The 20,395-nt window shown below is 38.9% G+C and overlaps 2 protein-coding genes across 2 annotated transcripts; both read left to right on the top strand.

Moving 5' to 3' along the window:
• Positions 1-17: 17 nt before the first annotated feature.
• On the top strand, positions 18-3,626 carry LOC100559404 (vomeronasal type-2 receptor 26). Its single transcript, XM_062957086.1, has one exon. The coding sequence runs from the start codon at positions 2,126-2,128 to the stop codon at positions 3,023-3,025; it is 900 nt and encodes a 299-aa protein (XP_062813156.1). The 5' UTR covers positions 18-2,125; the 3' UTR covers positions 3,026-3,626.
• A 6,078-nt stretch (positions 3,627-9,704) lies between these two features.
• On the top strand, positions 9,705-14,648 carry LOC100559203 (vomeronasal type-2 receptor 26). The gene is made up of 5 exons (XM_016995347.2): positions 9,705-10,128; positions 10,946-10,980; positions 11,440-11,667; positions 12,546-12,672; positions 13,747-14,648. The coding sequence occupies exons 1-5, from the start codon at positions 9,705-9,707 to the stop codon at positions 14,646-14,648; spliced, it is 1,716 nt and encodes a 571-aa protein (XP_016850836.2).
• The last annotated feature ends 5,747 nt before the right edge of the window (positions 14,649-20,395 follow it).

Raw genomic sequence — 20,395 nt, 5'->3', positions numbered from 1 at the left:
TTCTATGTCACTAGCAACACTTTCAATTGAGGAGATCACAGACTTTGTGGAGTTACTCTTGGTCCCAGCTGAAATTTCTGAACACTCTTTAAAGTTAGCCCTCATCAAGGCATATATAACTGTGAATGGATCAGACTTCTTCAGTATTGGGTGGAGTTGGGCTCATAGCCTTTCAGTGTTCCAGAGCACACCTGGAAACCGCAGAAGCCTGGGCAATTTTGATATTAGTGACCATCTTTCCTGCCCTGCTATATTCAAGGCCATCTGTCGGGGGATGGCCATCTGCCGGGAGTGCTTTGAATGCGATTTCCTGCTTCTTGGCAGGGGGTTGGACTAGATGGCCCATGAGGTCTCTTCCAACTCTACTATTCTATGATTCTAAGGCTGAGGCCACACAGGTTGTGTATCTGTGTACTTCCAGTGTAACCTCAACCACCACAGGGTGTATCCTGATTGGTTTATCTGCCTTTCAACTGACTGTGAACACCTCTGTCTTGTCAGAACTCACACTCCGTTTCTTTGCCCTCATCAGTCCATTACAGATGCTAGACAAAGGTTTAGAAATCAAACAGATTCCATTGAATTATATTAGAGTGGAAAAGAGAGTTGAAGGCCATCACCATGAAATATTTCCCTTTATTTGTTGATAGGCACAACCTCTTTCTTTGTGTAATGACCATTGTTATCCAGGTTATAGTAAAAGAAAGAAGGAAGGGAAGCCATTTTGCTGCTATGATTGTATTCCATGTCCAGGAGGGAAGATTTCTGCCCAGAAGGGTAAGAGTGGCCCATCCTTCTTTCCTTCTTCTCTCCTTCCCTCCCTCACTCTCAATCTTCTTATGTCACATGGAATGTATTTTCTATAACTTTCCTTCACACTCTACATGTATAACAAAAATCCTTTTTTCAAGACAAAAGTTGTTATTTTATTTTTCTGGATTAATATGATTTTTTATTTTCAATTTACATATTCATAAAAATACGGTGAAATAAATCTGTATATATGTATGCCTGCATGAACCAATACAATATTTCCTTATATCTGTACAATATGTATTCATATTTAGTTATACTCTCCCCTCCTCCAACCCCTGCCAGTTTTGTGACTTCCCGTTCCTTGGGTTGGAGACATTCATATATAATTCTGTTCTTCCTTCTGTTCGGGGCGGGATGATGGTGATGGTATTGTAAAGGAGCTGGCCACAGTTCTTTTGTCATGGACCGATCACTACCTGGTCAGGTTTAGATTCACTGGAGCTAAACTGGCTTGAGTCTTGCAATCTGCAGAGGAGGCCCTGCTCTCAGTCCCACCCCCGTCTCAAGCACAGTTGGTGGAAACGAGAGACAGGGCCTTCTTCGTGGTCACTCTCCACCTCTGGAACCCCCTCCCAAAAGAATTAAAAACTGCTCCCTCTCTTCCTGCTTTAAATAAACTGCTGAAAACCTACATACATACTGCGGCGTATGGAGAGGAGGAGACTAATATGGCCAATGTCTACTCTCGCCTAGACATTTTAAACCTTGTCTAGAGATGGAAACTAACCTCAGCCCACTGGTTGTTGCATGACATCTTTTATAATTGTTTTAGTGATTGTACTAAATTGCTTTTATTTAGTGTCGAATTTACATTAATTGGCATATTCCTATAGGTCATTTAAGTTCTTATTGTCAGTTATTTTGTCCGTTATTAAGTTAAGATTTAGATTCCTTCTATATTGTCTCAATATGATTTAGCCTGATGTAGTATGTTCTGAATTGTTTTCCCTTTTCAGCATTAAATGTTTGCTGTACATGTTGGAAACCACTTGAGTCCCTTTGGGAAGATAGGGCGATATGTTGTTGTTGTTGTTGTTGTTGTTGTTGTTGTTGTTGTTGTTGTTATTTCTCCTAGTCTATTTCTAGTTATTTTAGAATATTCCTATAGTGAATTATCTAGATAAGTTCACTTTTATCTTCTTCAATGGTATAGTTTGATGCAATTATCTATCAAAGCATGCATTTTAAATATTTAATTACCTAACATATCTAGGACATGGAATGTGGAAATGTTGATGCCATAAGCTTTACTACAGGCTTTCAAAATAATATTTTGACTATATCAATTGACTTTAAGTAAGGTTGCCACATGTATGTCAATGTTTCCTTTTCCCTAGATGTGGATAACTGCTTTCAGTGTCCAGAAGATCATTACCCAAACAAGAAGAGGGATTTCTGCATCCCCAAATATATAATTTTCCTTGGTTTTGAAGACCCATTTGGAACAGGTTTGGCCAGCTTTGCTCTTTTCCTGTTTTGTGTGACTGTTGTGGTGCTTGGGATCTTCCTCAAACACCGGGACACTCCCATTGTCAAGGCCAATAATCGGACCCTCACCTACACCCTCCTCCTCTCCCTCCTGCTCTCCTTCCTTTGTGCTCTGCTGTTCATTGGAAAGCCACAGAAGATGACCTGTCTCCTTCGTCAGACAGCTTTTGGCATCATCTTCTCAGTGGCCATTTCTTCTGTGTTGGCAAAAACTATCACTGTGATTCTTGCTTTCCAAGCCACCAAGCCTGAATCCAAGTGGAGGAAATGGTTGGGGAAAAGAATGGCCACGTCCATTGTTCTTTCCAGCTTGCTCATTCAAGCCACCATTTGTACAGTGTGGCTGTCTACCTTTCCACCATTTCCTGATCTTGATGTGAACTCAATGGCTGAAGAAATTATTCTGGAGTGTAATGAAGGGTCAATCACCATGTTTTATTGCCTCTTGGGTTTTATGGGTTTCCTGTCCATTTGCAGTTTCACGTCAGCTTTCTTTGCCAGGTTCATCACCTTCAGTATGTTGGTCTTCTGCAGTGTGTGGATTTCCTTTGTGCCAACATACTTGAGCTCCAAGGGGAAATACATGGTGGCCGTGGAGATCTTCTCAATCTTAGCTTCCAGTGCCGGATTACTTGGTTTTATATTTTTCCCCAAATGCTATATCATTATTCTGAGGCCTGATATGAATACAAAGGAGCAAGTAATGAAAAGAAAGCATTAAAGAAAGTTTCTGTTTATTCATTTATCATCTGTTGTCTCTTATTTAGAATTTGGTTCCTAAGGTTAATAAAATGTCCTGATGAGAGATGATATTCTGGTACAAAGTAATGATCTATATTTTATCCTCATAATTTCATCAGAAGGATGGGTCCCAGTCTTAGTTTGAATTGAAGAATCAGTATATGTAAGACCAATATTAGGTTTGGTATTATGCTAATGTATAGTATATTCCTCTATCGGAAATATATCATGCCAATTTCTTTTATGCTTAAGCTTGTGATTTATTGAATTTCTATTGAATTTCTCCTGAAGCTTTCCTTTCTGTAAATGTCTTTTTGCAAACTGCAACCAAAGTCAAAAATAAAAGTCATCATAGGAGCTAATTAGAGCTAAGGCTTATTTTTGAGTAGACATGAATCAGTTGGACACAGAAATGCATATTCACACAGCTTTCATTGCAGTTTCAAATATACTGTCATGATTTTGCCTGCCCCACACACTCAACTGAACACATTAGCTAGTCTGTTATCTACTTGATAATTGTAGCCATCTCCTTTTAGTTTTTAGAAAAACTCCATTAAAATTGTTTGTGACTGTTCAAAATTCTAGTAACACCCCCCCCCCCCCCATATTAGGGCTTGACCTGATTGTTTGGGTGCCCCATTCCGATTTTGGCAGAGACACTTTCCCTCTTTCATCCTGGCCTAAGACAATTCTGCCAGTGTAAACACAGGGTGCGCAAGAAGGATGGTGATTACCCCACCTCATCCCCAGTAAAACATTGAGGTGGACTCTTCTTGAAAACTTCCTATTTGCAATGGGATAACACCAGCAGCACCTCAGGCCTGGAAACTCCTATAACCACAGCACCACACATGAATCCAAAGAAAAACAATCAATTTTTCTGTAAAAACACATACAACATATGAAAAAAGAGGAATAAGGAAAGAGGATGTAGAATCCAAAAAATGGTTAGCAATAGATGATAACCCAGCAGTAATTCAAATGTCTCATGAAAATCCCAAAGTAATATAGTCCAGGAAAAGACTGAAAGTCACTAACAGCATAAACATGAGCAAGAATATTAAAACAAGAACAATAGAAAAATAGGCTGCTCAGAGCCTATATTTCATATCTTCTGTTTTACACAATTGCTAGGCAATCCTAGAAAAATGCAACTTAATTTGTACCTCAACAACCTCTGAGGATGCCTGCCATAGATGTGGGCGAAACGTCAGGAGAGAATACTTCTGGAACATGGCCACACAGCCCAAAATACATACAACAACCCTGCAATCCTAGAAAAAAATGCAACTGAATTTGTATGGTACCAATAGGGTTCTGGACCAGATTACCAAAAGTCTTAGGAGAGATACTTTGATTGTGATTTTCCTGCATGGTAGGGGGACTGGGTGGCCCATGTGGTCCCTGCCAACTTTATTATTGTATAATTCAATGATAAGATCAAGGAATGATTATTTGGGGGGGGGGGAATTCTCATTATTCCTGGGGATAAAAAATGAAATGTGCTATCATCACTCACCCACATATGTCCTTATGTCACATAATTGAATCTTACCACTCTTCAAGAATGCTGTAGATCAGTGATTCCATTTTTGATGTGACAATAAGGCCACAGTACAGGTTAACGTTTTCAGTTTCCTAACATTCAAGTCTAATTGTGTCATGGAAGCAATCGATTGTTTTACGTTACACTGCCTCCAACATAACATTTGGTTCAAGGCTTTTCGTGTGGAAGCTCTGTGGAGTATGCAGCACCGTCATTCGGATGGTGTAGATGCTGATGATGGGAATTTGGAGTGAGGAGGTAGTCAGGGGAATCGGACTGGCGTTGGCACCAGCTCTTACACAAGGGATGAACTGGGGTTCACAGACTTCAGGAAAAAAATAGAGGCTAAGTGATCTTTTGCCAGTGCTGGTTGAACATATATTACAGTTCTGCCTTTTTCTTAAAAGGAAAGGGTTGGAGCCACAGTCCATTTGGGACAAGGTGTCAGTGCTCTAGTTTAAGGCACCGGGTTATGCTGATTGTACAGTGGAGTTCGGAGTACGTAAATTGCTCAAAAGGGGGTTATGAGAATAACCCAAATCCTCAGCAGCCCCATCCCCAGGAATTTTCATGGGTTTGTGCCAACAATGTCTATAACCTTCATCTATCACGGTTTTTGACTGTGATGCTTGAAGAAAATGAGATCTATCTGATGCTCCTCCCTTGACACCACCCAGCCTGGTGCTTAGAGACTCGCTATGCCTGATTGTTTTGAACCCAGCCAACCTTTAAGTGCAAGCTAGAACATTGTGTGTTCCAAAACATAAAAGAGGGGATGGACCCACTCCAATTCCAAGTTTAACTTCCATTCCAATTCCTTCATCTCATGAGCATAACGATGAAATTCAAACATGTTCCCTTGGCCCATTCAATGCTCTGACATGCTCCACATCAATAAATCCCCATTTCTTTTCATGGATTTCTGACATAGAGAGGGACATGTGTCAACTTAGCCCATTTCCTCCACCAACTAGCCAAACTGGAACACATCCCACCCAACAGAACCACCGGGTACAAATGAGCTATCACAGTTAAAACTATACTATTTTCACAGTGTAAATGCCCCCCCAGGATTAAACACAGCATGAATAAGTGGACTATCTAGTCCTGTAATCAAATCCAGCAATGCTGATCTTACTTTTGGAAACATCAACCCCATAGTCTCAAACTTGTATAAAATACTGGGCAACCAGTTAATGCCCAGAAGACTAGTTCTTTCCTTGGAAGTTTTTTTTTTTTTTTTTTTGCTTCCTGGACATGTTTTTTATAGACATAATTAGGACCCATATGACTACTGTTAAATTTGGTATGATCTGAGAAGACACCTGTGGAGTTGTGATAAACATATTTTTGCAATGTCCCAGGGCACTCCCATTTAATGACCTAGTTTATCCGATTTGCTCTTATTTCTTTTACATTCCTGGAAACTCCAGGGAATACTAGTGAAGAAAAGGTTCTGCCTGTGCTCTTTTATACCCAGGACTACATCACTGTACAATCAGTGGGATTTATCTACAACTGAACCTGCATCGGAGTGCATTGCTCTAAATTATATGCTTGCTAATGTCATTGGAGCTGTAGATGGAGGAAAAGACGGTTCCATTGCTTTGACTGTGTATATTTCACACTGTACAGAACTGATTTCAAACCAGGAAACAAACGGAACTTCAAACAGGCTGTACTACTACAGGAGACCTGGATCACAATTTGGGAAGCAATGGCTAATTGTCTAAGTAGAATATTTCTATGCAGAATTAAACTATCCATCCAACTCATTTTCATTCTGCTGGTGTTCAGTCTGTTTCAGGTGGCATGCACAGCTGGTTCATGTGACATTGGTCAATCTCTTCATATTCATCACAAGTATCACATCTCGGGAGACCTGCACATAGGTGCCATTCTGTCTCAGATTTTTATGTCTTCTGAAGAGATATCCTTTAGACAAAATCCTGCTGAGAAATCTCAAGGAGATACGATGTATGAATTTGGTTCCCCTCCCCCCCCCCCCAATTATTTCATGCAATAATTCAGACATAAGAGATGTTGGGATCTGTTAAAAATTCAGTTGTTATATGTTGGAACTGGTTTAAATTAAAAATGGAAAGAAAATTAGAAAATATACAAAAATGTTTTTTAAAAGTACTTGGTTTTCATATGGGACTTACTCAATGTAACACTTGCAAATGTGGTCATTGTTTTATACAAAAAAAAGTTATGTGCAGCTTTTTATGTACAAAACACGAAATGTAGCTTCCTGCACAGAAAATGTAGTTCTCTGCACAAAAAAATGCCATGTGAGAACTATTTATAAATTTATTAATGATTTCTGAAAGTCTTTCATATAGTTATTTAAGACTCCATTGCTACCTTTGAAAAAGAAAAATAGTAATAAATATCTTCCCATGTTGGTATATTGCATTGTTTTTAGTGCTTTAGGGTCCCTTTTTAGAGAGATAAAGCATGACAGAGCAATGATGATGATGATGATGATGATGATGATGATAACAATAAATTATATACACATGAATTCTAATCCACACCTAAATCAATGTTGGATTGTATATTAGTAGAAAGCTCAAGCCCGTTTTTCTGTAACTGTAGTCAGACATTCTTCATTATATTTTAGTGCAATGCAGATAGAAAAAGTATATTAATCTGAAATATAAATCCGCTGTTACTGTTATTTCAGAGTGTTTTCTCACAACTACCAACACATCCTGGCCTTGATTTTTGCCATTAAGGCGATCAATGAAAATTCCCTTATCTTACCCAACATCACATTGGGATTCTTCATTTACAACAGTCATTTTCTTGCCTACTTTACTTATCGTGCTTCAATGGAACTCCTTTCTACCTGGGACAATTTTTTCCCTAACTACAAATGTGATGCCCAAGACAACCTAGCAGCCGTCATTGGGGGACCTACTTCTGAGGTCTGTCTTTTCATGGCTGATATCCTGTGTGCCTATAAGTTTTCACAGGTAAGCTCACGCACAGAATTAAGAGTTTAAAACAACAGGATTTTTAGGAGAATTCAATCTCTACAGAGCCTGAATTTTCGTTTTGTTAACTTTTCCCTAAGCAAGCTAGGAAAAATATTGCCTCACTTTGACTTGAGATATTCACATGTCTTTCATTCTACCAGTCTTTCTATGCTTGGAAAACTTTACTGCTAGAGATGGGTTTTCTGATGTGAACAAAATAACTTGACTCTGAAAGGATTGGTTCTGGAAAATGCAGTACTAGCTATTGGATTATATATCAATGAGGCAGATGATCTGATGCAGTTTTAATATGAAAATATAAAAATTTAGATTGAAATCAATGGTACACTGACACGGAAGGCACCTGTCTCACAGTAGGAAGTTTCAAGTAAAATTATATATTTCCATTTTGGTCACTAATATTGTTTTTCCAAACTTTGGTCATCTGCAGACCGGAAATATAAAAAGCATAGTGCTGGGAGGCATAAAAGATATTCATGTGTCCTTCTAGTAGCCTATATGATTGGGCAACAATAACAAGCTCATAATACCTCATTGTTCCACCATATTGTTCAACAAATCACCTTCTAACTTCCTGGCCTACAATCTCTTGTGCCTGTTGAAATCAAAGATAGAGTTGAATGTTATCTATCTGTCACTTCAATCCTAGATTACATTTTTGATCTGTTCCATGTAGATTAGGGATGGGCAAACTGCAGAAACATATGTTGCATGTTGAGCTGAAGAAAATTCAAAACTATACATGAAATGAGATGGATATTTATGGGACCTCAAAGTTCAGTTCTCCTGGATTTTATAAGTAACGCATCAAACTCCTTCCCAGTATGAGACATAATATACATGGGCCTTTACAGAATCCAATGGGATCTAAGCAGTGAAGTCCCATAAAAGCCCACCCTGGGATTACATCATTGGCTGATGAATTTTATTAAGATGCTGGCCCCCCGCCCAAAAACACCCTATTATTTCTTCTACTATACACCAGGCAAATCAATTTCCAAAAATGACAAACATCAGGATGAATTCTGTCAAGGTGGAAAACCTGTCAGTGTTCAGGAATTACATGTATATGATATAACCTGAAAAGGAACATTTCCTCACTTCCGAAAGTTATTTACTCTTTTTAAAAGGATGGTTGCTTAGCTTTTGAATGTCATTTGAGATTCAAGTTAGCCTCATTTCTTTTAACCTGTTTTGGCTTGTTCACCAGCTATAACCACTCTTAGGCAGGCATAGCCTAGTCAAAGAATTTGCATCCAAGTTAGCTTACAGTTATGGATTTCATACTGACCTGCCCTTGAAGATGATCCAGAAGATGTAGCTAATGCAGAATGCATTTTAACTGATGGGTTGTTCAGTCATTACTTAAGGTACCGGATCTTACAAAGTCCAAACCAGTACAATAGAATTCCTTTCAAACCCTCAGAGGTGCAAACACAAATGTTTTTAGATAAATGTTAAAATATTTTCTGTAATTATTACCTTACTCTAATACATTTGTCCCCTATTTTTTCTTGCTTTGGATTCCTTTTCGGGGGATATTATTATTTCAGTACCATTACTTGGATTTAACTGTATTGATATACTACCTGATAAAGTCATTTCATTCACTAATTTAAAATTATATTGACTTGTAGATGTAATGTGCTAATATGATTACCTCCTTATCTCTCACCCCAAAGATCACATATGGCTCTGCTCCACTAATGGATAACAAAAAGGAAGCTGTTTTCTTTCACAACATGTTCCCAAGTACTACCCACCAATACACTGGGATTCTCGACTTAATTTTGTATTTCCAGTGGAAGTGGATTGGAGTGATGTATTTCAAATCTGAAATGGGAGAAAGATTTGCACATAAAGTACTCCCCATGTTCATGCAAAAAGGTATCTGCTTTGACTTCATAAAAGCAGCAGTCCTAATAAACTTTTTTAGTGAAATTGAAACAATGAAAAATGAACTTATTGAAACGTCATACCTTGTTGGGACAAGTACTGCCAATGCAGTGATCATACATGGCGAAATTCAGTCAATTGTAGTTTTTAGAATATGGATAGAAATTCCATTTTACTTTGATTTACCAAAAATAAATAAAGTCTGGATAATGACAGCAGAAATAGATTTTGCATTGCTCCCAATTCAAAGAGACTGGGATCTCAGCTTCATCAATGGGGCTTTGTCCATTTCACGTCTCCCAAAAAAGGTTTCAGGATTCCATGAATTCCTGCAGGACAGAAAACCAGACACCGATCAAGAGGATGGCTTTATCGGGGACTTCTGGCAGCAGGCATTCATGTGTTCTTTTCCCAGGCTCAATTTAGACGAGTCCCCTGAAAATATCTGCACTGAGGAGAACAAGCTGGAGACTCTTCCTATGTCTGTTTTTGAAATGAGCATGACCAGCCACAGCTACAGCATCTACAATGCTGTCTATGCTGTTGCACATGCTTTGCATGACATGGATTCATCCAAGTTCAAACACAGAACAACTGGGATCAGAGACCTTCAAAAAAATGCAGCCATGGCAGGTAATGTTCGGAGCACAATGTTACAGAATCATTTACCCTATTGGTATGTTTAGCCCCCAATTTTTGTGGAAAAGATAGAATTCTGATGTCTAGGTACTAGGAATGAGTCATCTTCCTTTTACTGTGACTTTATAGCAGCTTCTGTTTTCATTAAAGCTGGAATATATCTCATAGCATGCACTCATTCCTTCACCAGTACACAGGTGAAGGTTCATTTTGTAACTTCTTATTATTGTACTTTGGTGTCATACTTCATGTAAATTTAGTCCATGCACAAAAATTCCATTAAAAGGATTTATTTTTTCGTGTCAGGAGCAACTTGAGTTGCTTCTGGAGTGAGAGAATTGGCCGTCTGCAAGGACGTTGCCCAGGGGACGTCCGGATGTTTTTGATGTTTTTACCATCCTTGAGGGAGGCTTCTCTCATGTCCCCGCATGGAGCTGGAGCTGATAGAGGGAGCTCATCCGCACTCTCCCCAGGTGGGATTCGAACCTGGCAGCTTTAAGGTCACCAACCCAACCTTCAAGTCACAAGGCTTTCATCCACTACGCCACCGCAGGCTCCATTAAAAGGTTATGATATGATATGATTTGATATGATATGATATGATCACCTGTTTCATTTTTATTTCATTTTATTTATTTTTATCAATTTTCTATGCAAGTGGATAATGCATCTGTCTGTATTTGTATTTCTGTATATATTTCACATTAGTGCGAAACCATGGAGTTCAACATAGCCACAGCTCTTAAGATAGAAGCTTTCTCTCAGTCTGCTTGTACTTGTCTTGTCACCCTGTACCATTTGCATCTGCCAGATAGCAACAATTCAAAAAAGGAATATGCTGGGTGGGTGAGATGGATTCCCAAAAATGTTCTAAGCTTTCTTAAGGCTATGGGACCTATAAAGTTCTTCCAAAGAGGGGAGAGGGCAACCAATGATTCTCTGTGCAGTAGTGGTGACCCTTTGGAGCACCGTCCTATCAGCCACTGTGCAGTTACCAAACCATGTGCAGATGCACTATCCAAGCACTATCCAGGGCTGACCCTGTTGAGCATTCAAGATCAGGTGGAATTGTCTTTCCAGGTTAATGCAGTCTATACTGGAAGATGTGCACGCACTGCTCAGTGTGCTAGACATTTCCTAGCTTTATATAAACTAGCTCATTAGTATCACCGAGAACCATATACCTTCTATAAGAACACATAGTTTCTGTTAAAGGCACATGTCAAATGCACGCAATTACTACCATATCTTATTTATTTGGATAGTGAGCATCTTTTGTAACTGCATTTTCTCCTCTCAATTTAGCTTCATCACTTCCTAAAATGTGTTATATTTAACAACACTGTTGGTGAACAGATTTCCTTTAATAAAAATGGGGAATTGGTATCTGGGCTTGATATCGTCAACTGGGTCACATTCCCCAATGAGACCTTTAGTCGAGTGAAAGTGGGAAGAATAGATCCACAGTCTCTACCAACCGTTGAGTTCACTGTTCATGAGGATGCCATGGTATGGCCCAGCTGGTTCAATCAGGTAGGACGTGAATACATTCCATCATGTGATGATCTCCACCCTCCCCAAAAACTATATACAGTATCTCACTGTCAGATACCCATATCATAAGGATATCATCTTGATAGGAAAAGTGTCAGGCAACATTCAAACCAGGGAGTGTTTTTCATAAGCTGGAAATCCTTCCTTCATTCTTTCTCCTCCACTGAAAAGGTCCTCTCTCCTGTTTCTATCAAGTTCAGATGGTGGAACCAAAAATGCTAGACTTTTTTTTAAAAAAAATCCAGATCAAGACAGTCTGGTTTGTCCAATAATCTAGATCTACGTATGTTGTATAGGCCTTCCTAGTTCACAACCAACACTTTGAATTGAGGAGATCACAGACTTTGTGGAGTGACTCTTCGTCCCAGCTGAAATTTCTGAACACTCTTTAAAGTTAGCCCTCATGGAGTGTGATACAGTCATCCAAATCAGATGTCATAAAGGCAAGTATAACTGTGGATGGATCAGGCTTCTTCAGCATTGGGTGGTAGCCCAATAGCCTTTCAGTGTTCCAGAGCATACCTGGAAACCGCAGAACCCTCGGAAATTATGATATTAGTGACCATCTTTCCTGCCCTGCTATATTCAAGGCTGAAGCCACACAAGTTGTGTATCTGTGTACTTCCAATGTAACCTCAACTACAACAGGATGTATCCTGATTGGTTTATCTGCATTTCAACTGACCGTGAGCACCTTTGTCTTGTCAGAATTCACACTCCGTTTCTTTGCCCTCATCAATCTATTACAGATGCCAGACAAAGGTTTAGAAATCAAACAGATTCCATTGAATTATATTAGAATGGAAAAGAGAGTTGAGGGCCATCACAATGAAAAATTTCCCTTTATTTGTTGATAGGCACAACCTCTTTCTTTGTGTAATGACCATTGTTATCCAGGTTATAGTAAAAGAAAGAAGGAAGGGAAGCCATTTTGCTGCTATGATTGTATTCCATGTCCAGAAGGGAAGATTTCTGCCCAGAAGGGTAAGAGTGGCCCATCCTTCTTTCCTTCTTTCCTTCTTCCCTTCCTCCCTCACTCACTTTCCACCTTCTTATTTCACATGGAATGTGTTTTCTATAACTTTCCTTCACGTTCTACCAAAAAGCCTTTTTTCAAGACAAAATTTGTAATTTTAGATTTTCAGATGAATATGTTTTTATTTTCAATTTACATATTCATAAAAAACAGTGAAAAAATCTATATACATGTATATCTGCGTGGACCACTACAGTATTTCCTAATATCTGTACAATATTCATATATTGCTCCCCTCCTCCAACCCCTCCCACTTTAGTGATTTTGCAGTTGACAGATCATAATTTTGTCAATGTTTATTGTTTCCAAATGCCGGCTGAGAGCTTCTGGCACGGCACGCAGTGTGCCCATCACTACAGGGACCACCTGCACTGGTTTATGCCAGAGCCTTTGCAGTTCGATCTTAAGGTCCTGATAATGGCTGAGTTTTTCCTGTTGTTTTTCGTCAATCCGACTGTCCACAACTGTGAGGCCTGGTGTGTTGTGTTCCAAAACTTTGTCAGTCTGGATTCGAAAGTCCCACAGTATTTTTGCATGCTCATTTTCCACTACCTTTGCAGATTTGTGATCCCACCAGTTCTGGATATCCAGTTCTGATTCTGGATATCCATCGACAAGTGGGCTACAGAATCAAAATACAAATGCACAATGCCGGAAAACCGCACTATTATTATTATTATTATTATTATTATTATTATTATTATTATTATTATTATTATTATTTCTCTTAGTCTATTTCTAGTCAATATTCCTTCCAACGTTACTGAAAGTTTATTTCAGTAATTTTTTTTGGAATATTCCTATAGTCAATTAGCTAGATGAGTTCATTTTTATCTTCTTCAATGGTATAGTTTGATGCAATTATCTATCAAAGCATGCATTTTAAATATTTAATAATTTAACATATCCAGGACATGGGATGTGGAAATGCTGATGCCATAGGCTTTACTACAGGCTTTCAAAATGATGTTTTGACTATATCAATTGACTTTTAGAGTATGTCAATGTTTCCTTTTCCCTAGATGTAGATAACTGCTTTCAGTGTCCAGAAGATCATTACCCAAACAAGAAGAGGGATTTCTGCATCCCCAAATCTCTAACTTTCCTCACTTTTGAAGAAGCTCTGGGGACAAGTCTGGCCAGCTCTGCTCTTTTACTCTTTTGTGTGACTTCTGTGGTGCTTGGGATCTTCCTCAAACACCGGGACACTCCCATTGTCAAGGCCAATAATCGGACCCTCACCTACACCCTCCTCCTCTCCCTCCTGCTCTCCTTCCTTTGTGCTCTGCTGTTCATTGGAAAGCCACAGAAGATGACCTGTCTCCTTCGTCAAACAGCTTTTGGCATCATCTTCTTGGTGGCCATTTCTTCAGTCTTGGCAAAAACTATCACTGTGATTCTTGCTTTCCAAGCCACCAAGCCTGAATGCATGTGGAGGAAATGGTTGGGGAAAAGAATGGCCACGTCCATTGTTCTTTCCAGCTTGCTCATTCAAGCCACCATTTGTACAGTGTGGCTGTCTACCTTTCCACCATTTCCTGATCTTGATGTGAACTCAATGGCTGAAGAAGTCATTCTGAAGTGTAATGAAGGGTCAATCACCATGTTTTATTGCCTCCTGGGTTTTATGGGTTTCCTGTCCATTTGCAGTTTCACGTCAGCTTTCTTTGCCAGGAAGTTGCCTGACAGTTTCAATGAAGCCAAGTTCATCACCTTCAGCATGTTGGTCTTCTGCAGTGTGTGGATTTCCTTTGTGCCAACATACTTGAGCTCCAAGGGGAAATACATGGTGGCCGTGGAGATCTTCTCAATCTTAGCTTCCAGTGCTGGATTACTTGGTTTTATATTTTTCCCCAAATGCTATATCATTATTCTGAGGCCTGATATGAATACAAAGGAGCAAGTAATGAAAAGAAAGCATTAAAGAAAGTTTCTGTTTATTCATTTTTCATCCATTGTCTTTTATTTAGAATTTGGTTCCTAAGGTTAATAAAATGTCCTGATGATAGATGATATTCTGGTACAAAAGAATGATCTATATTTAATCCTCATAATTCCATGAGAAGGATGGGTCCCAGTCTTAGTTTGTATTGAAGAATCAGGATATGTAAGACCAATATTAGGTTTAGAATTATGCTAATGTATAGTATATTCCACTATTCGAAATATATCATGCTAATTTCTTTTAGGTTTAAGATTGTGCTTTATTGAATTTCTATTGAATTTCTCCTGAAGCTTTCCTTTCTGTAAAAGTCATTGCAAGTTGCAACCAAAATCGAAAATAAAAGTAATCAGAAGAGCTATTTAGAGCTAAGGCTTATTTTTTTAGTAGATATGAATCAGTTGGACACAGAAATGCATATTCACACAGCTTTCTGCTTTCATTGCGGTTTCAAATATACTGTCATGATTTTGCATGCCCCACACACTCAACTGAACACAATAGCTAGTCTATTATCTACTTGAAAATTATAGCCATCTCTTTTTAGTTTTTAGAAAAACTCAATTAAAATGGTTTGTCACTGTTCAAAATTCTAGTCAGCCCCCCCCCCCCCAAAAAAAAAAAAATATATTAGGGCTTTCCTACACTAGCTAAAAACGCAGATCTCAGTTCAAATGTATGGCTATTCCTGGTGGCTATTGGTATGCTCTCTGGTGTGCTATAGTTCTTTAAAATAAAGACTCTTGAAGCAGGATAAAGTTAACCAAATAAGTTTACTGGAAACTAAAGGCAAAGTTAACTTCAGTCAGGGTTCTTGAAAGGCGAATCAAAATAATATATTACAAAGACGAAGTTTGTTGGCTGAACTTAGTTATACTGTTAATAAATACTTGACTATATTTGTATAATATGAGGTAAAATACTTGACTATAATGGTGGTAAATCACTTGGTAAAATACTCGGCTTTTGAAGGTAGAATACTGAACTATATTGTTGGTAAATACTTGGATATAGATATAATACAGAACTAAGACGGTAAAGTACAGAACTATGGTGAAGTACACTAAGCTATATTGGTAAAGTACTGGACTATGATGACTATATATGGTAAGGTATTCTAAGCTATGTTGGTAAAATAAGTGCTAAGGATGCCTGTCTGGATTGCCAAGGCTAAGGAACCCATATAATTCCTGGCCTTCTCCTCTAAAACTCTGACACAAAATAAAAAGGAGGGGAAAGCCTTTCAGGCAAACTCTGCGGCAAAAAGGCTAAACCAACTGAGCCAGGCCTCTGGGGGGGGGGGGGGTAAGCTCCACCCCTAAAAACTAAGTACATATGGGAAAGCCCACACCAAAGGGAGAACTAAACAAGGAAATGAAGCAGAGGAGGGAAAAAGCAAGGCCAAGACATCACAAATATCCCAAAGTAATATAGTCCAGGAAAAGCCAGAAAGTCACAAACATAGCATAAGTCCACAACCAAAGGTATACTTAGTCAAACTTCAGCAATAATATTAAAAAAATAAGTATATAAAAATAGGCTACTCAGAGCCTATATTTCATATCTTCCTTTTTACACCATTGCTAGGTAATCCTAGAAAAATGCAACTTAATTTGTACCTCAACAACCTCTGAGGATGCCTGCCATAGATGTGGGCGAAACATCAGGAGAGAATACTTCTGGAACATGGCCACACAGCCCAAAATACATACAACAACCCTGCAATCCTAGAAAAAAATGCAACTGAATTTGTATGGTACCAATAGGGTTCTGGACCAGATTACCAAAAGTCTTAGGAGAGATACTTTGATTGTGATTTTCCTGCATGGTAGGGGGACTGGGTGGCCCATGTGGTCCCTGCCAACTTTATTATTGTGTTGTCGAAGGCTTTCATGGCCGGGATCACAGGGTTGTTGTATGTCTTTCGGGCTGTGTGGCCATGTTCCAGAAGCATTCTCTCCTGACGTTTCGCCCACATCTATGGCAGGCATCCTCAGAGGTTGTGAGGTATTATACTTTATTTACTTTATTTACAATACTTTATTATTGTATAATTCAATGATAAGATCAAGGAATGATTATTTGGGGGGGGGGGGTCTCATTACTCCTGGGGATAAAAAATGAAATGTGCTGTCATCACTCACCCACACATGTCCTTATGTCACATAATTGAATCTTGCCACTCTTCAAAAATGCTGTAGATCAATTATTCCATTTTTGATGTGACAATAAGGTACAGGTTAAAGTTTTCAATTTCCTAACATTCAGGTCTAATTGTGACATGGAAGCAATTCATATTTTTTTTACATTACAACATAGAGTTTGGATCAAGGTTTTTCATGTGGAAGGGATTGACAATGGCTTAGCTGAAGCTCTGTGGAATATGCAGCACCATCGTTCAAAGAAATACAGGCTAAGTGATCTTTTGCCAGACCTGGTTGAGCATGAATTACAGTTCTGCATCTTTCTTAGAAGGAAAGGGTTGGAGCCACAGTCAATTTGGGCCAAGGTGTTAGTGCTCTGGTTTAAGGTACCGGGTTATGCTGATTGTACAGTGGAGTTCTCAGTATGTAAAATGCTCAAAAGAGGATTATGAGTATACGGGAGGGGGTTATGAGAACAGTCCTCAGCAGCCCCATCCCCAGGAATTTTCATAGGTCTATGCCAACAATGTCTATAACCTTCATCTAGCATGGTTTTTGACTGTGATCCTTGAAGAAAACGAGATCCATCTGATGCTCCTCCCTAGACACCTCCCAGCCTGTTGCTGGGAGTCTAGCTATGTCTGATGGTTTTGAACCCAGCTCAACCTTCAAGTACAAGGGAGAACATTGTGTGTTACAAAACATAAAATAGGGGGTGAGACCCACTCCAATTCTAAGTTTGATCTCCATTCCAATTCCTTCATCCCATGAGCGTAACAATGAAATTCAAACTTGTTCCCTTGACCCATTCAATGCTCTGAGATGCTCCACATCAATAAATTCCCCATTTCTTTTCATATATTTCTGACATAGAGAGAGACAAGTGTCTGCTTAGCCCATTTACTCCACCAACTAGCCAAACTGGCACATATCCCACCCAAGAGAGCCACCGGGTGCAAATGAACCATCACAGTTAAAACTATACTATTTTCACAGTGTAAATGACCCCTAGGATTAAACACAGCACGAATAAGTGGACTACCTAGGCATGTAATCAAATCCAGCAATGCTGATCTTTTTACTTTTGGAAATAACCCCATAATCTCAAACTTGTGTAAAATATTGGGCAACCAGTTAATGCCCAGAAGACTAGTTCTTTCCTTTGAAGCTTTTTTTGCTTCCTGGACATTTTTTTAATAGACATAATTATGACCCATATGACTCCTGTTAAATGTGGTATGATCTGAGAAGACACCTGTGGAGTTGTGATAAACATATTTTTGCAATGCCTCAGAGCACTCCTATTTAATGATCAAGTTTTTCCTATTTGCTCTTATCCTATTGCTCTTACTTCTTTAACGTTCCTGGAAACTCCAGGGAATACTAGTGAAGAAAAGGTTCTGTCTTTGCTGTTTTATACACAGAACTACAGCACTGTACAATCAGTGGGATTTATCTATAACTGAACCTGCATCGGAGTGCATTGCTCTAAATTATATGCGTATTGCTAATGTAATTGGAGTTGTAGATGGAGGAAAAGATGGTTCCATTGCTTTGACTGTGTATACCTCACACTGTACAGAACTGATTTCAAACCAGGAAACCAAGGGAACTTCAAATAGGCTGTACTACTACAGGAGACCTGGATCACAATTTGGGAAGCAATGAATAATTGTCCAAGTGGAATATTTCTATGCAGAATTAAACTATCCATCCAACTCATTTTCATTCTGCTGGTGTTCAGTCTGTTTCAGGTGGCATGCACAGCTGGTTCATGTGACATTGGTCAATCTCTTCATATTCATCACAAGTATCACATCTCTGGAGACCTGCATATAGGTGCCATTCTGTCTCAGATTTTTATGTCTTCTGAAGAGATATCCTTTAGACAAAATCCTGTTGAGAAATCTCAAGGAGATACGATGTATGAATTTGGTCCCCCCCCCCCCCCAAAAAAATTATTTCATGCAATACTTCAGGCATAAGAGAAGTTGGGATCTGTTGAAAATTATTGTTATATGTTGGAACTGGTTTAAATTAAAAATGGAAAGAATATTAGAAAATATACAAAAATATTTTTAAAAGTGCTTGTTTTTCATATGGGACTTACTCAATGTAAAACTTACAAATGTGGTCATTGTTTTATACAAAAAACGTTATGAGCAGCATTTTCTGTACAGAAACTCGAAATGTAGCTTCCTGCACAGAAATGTGATTGTCAGCACACACAATATAATTTTAGTGATGATGTCTGAAAGTCTTTCATATATTTATTCAAGACTTCATTGCTACCTCTGAAAAAGAAAATTAGTAACACATATAATCCCATGTTTGTATATTGCATTGTTTTGAATAATTTGGGGTCCCTTTTTAGAGAGATAAAGCATGATAGGATGATGATGATGATACACATGAATTCTGATCCACATCTACATCAGTGTTTGATTGTATATTTGTAGAAGGCTCAGGCCCATTTTTCTGTATCTTTAGTCAGACATTCTTCAATATATTTTAGTGCAATGCAGATAGAAAATGTGTATTAATCTTAAATAGACGTGTGCTGTTACTGTTATTTCAGACTGCTTTCTCACAACTACCAACACATCCTGGCCTTGAGTTTCGCCATTAAGGAGATCAATGAAAATTCCCTCATTCTACCCAACATCACATTGGGATTCTTCATTTACAACAGTCATTTTCTTCCCGACTTTACTTATCTTGCTTCAATGGAACTCCTTTCTACCTGGGGCAAATTTGTCCCTAACTACAAATGTGACACCCAAGACAACCTAGCAGCTGTCATTGGGGGACCTACTTCTGATGTCTGTCTCTACATGGCAGATATCCTGTGCGCCTATAAGTTTTCACAGGTAAGCTAACCCACAGAATTAAGAGTTTAAACTTAACTGTTAACTTTTCCCTAAGCAAGGTTAACCTGAATGTGAGTTGAGATATTCACATGTCTTTCATTCTACCGTTCTTTCTATGCTTGGATAATATTCCTGCTAGAGATGGGTTTCCTGGTGTGAAAAAAATAACTTGACTTTGAACAGATTCATTCTGGAAAACATAGCACTACCTAGGCCGATAATCTGATGCAGTTTTAATGTGAAAATATAAAAAATTAGATTGAAATCAATGGTCCACTGACATGGAAGGGACCTTTATCACAGTAGGAAGTTTCAAGTAAAAAAATTTTTTTTCCATTTTGGTCACTTTTATTGTTTTTCTAAACTTTGGTGATATGCAGACCAGAAATGTAAAAAGCATAGCTCTGGGAGGTAGAAGTGATATTTATATGTCCTTCTAGTAGCCTATATGATTGGCAGGGGCGGTCCAACATGGAGGCCAAAGTAAGCGCCCGATTGTGGCACTTTGTCCACTGCAGCGGTGGCGGCGGGTTCCATCAGCTCACTCGCCGCCAAACGAGGAAGGCCTCGTTCTTCTCACGAGGTCTCACGAGATTTCGCGAGGTCTCGTGAGAAGAGCGAGGCCTTCCTGGAGGCCTTCCTCTTTCGGCAGTGAGCAAGCTCTCCAGCAGCAACATATGTTGCATGATGAGCTGAAGACAATTCAAATCTATAC

Source organism: Anolis carolinensis, chromosome 6, assembly GCF_035594765.1.
Source record: "Anolis carolinensis isolate JA03-04 chromosome 6, rAnoCar3.1.pri, whole genome shotgun sequence".
NCBI lineage: Eukaryota > Metazoa > Chordata > Lepidosauria > Squamata > Dactyloidae > Anolis > Anolis carolinensis.
This window is presented reverse-complemented; position numbering and strand designations above follow the sequence as displayed.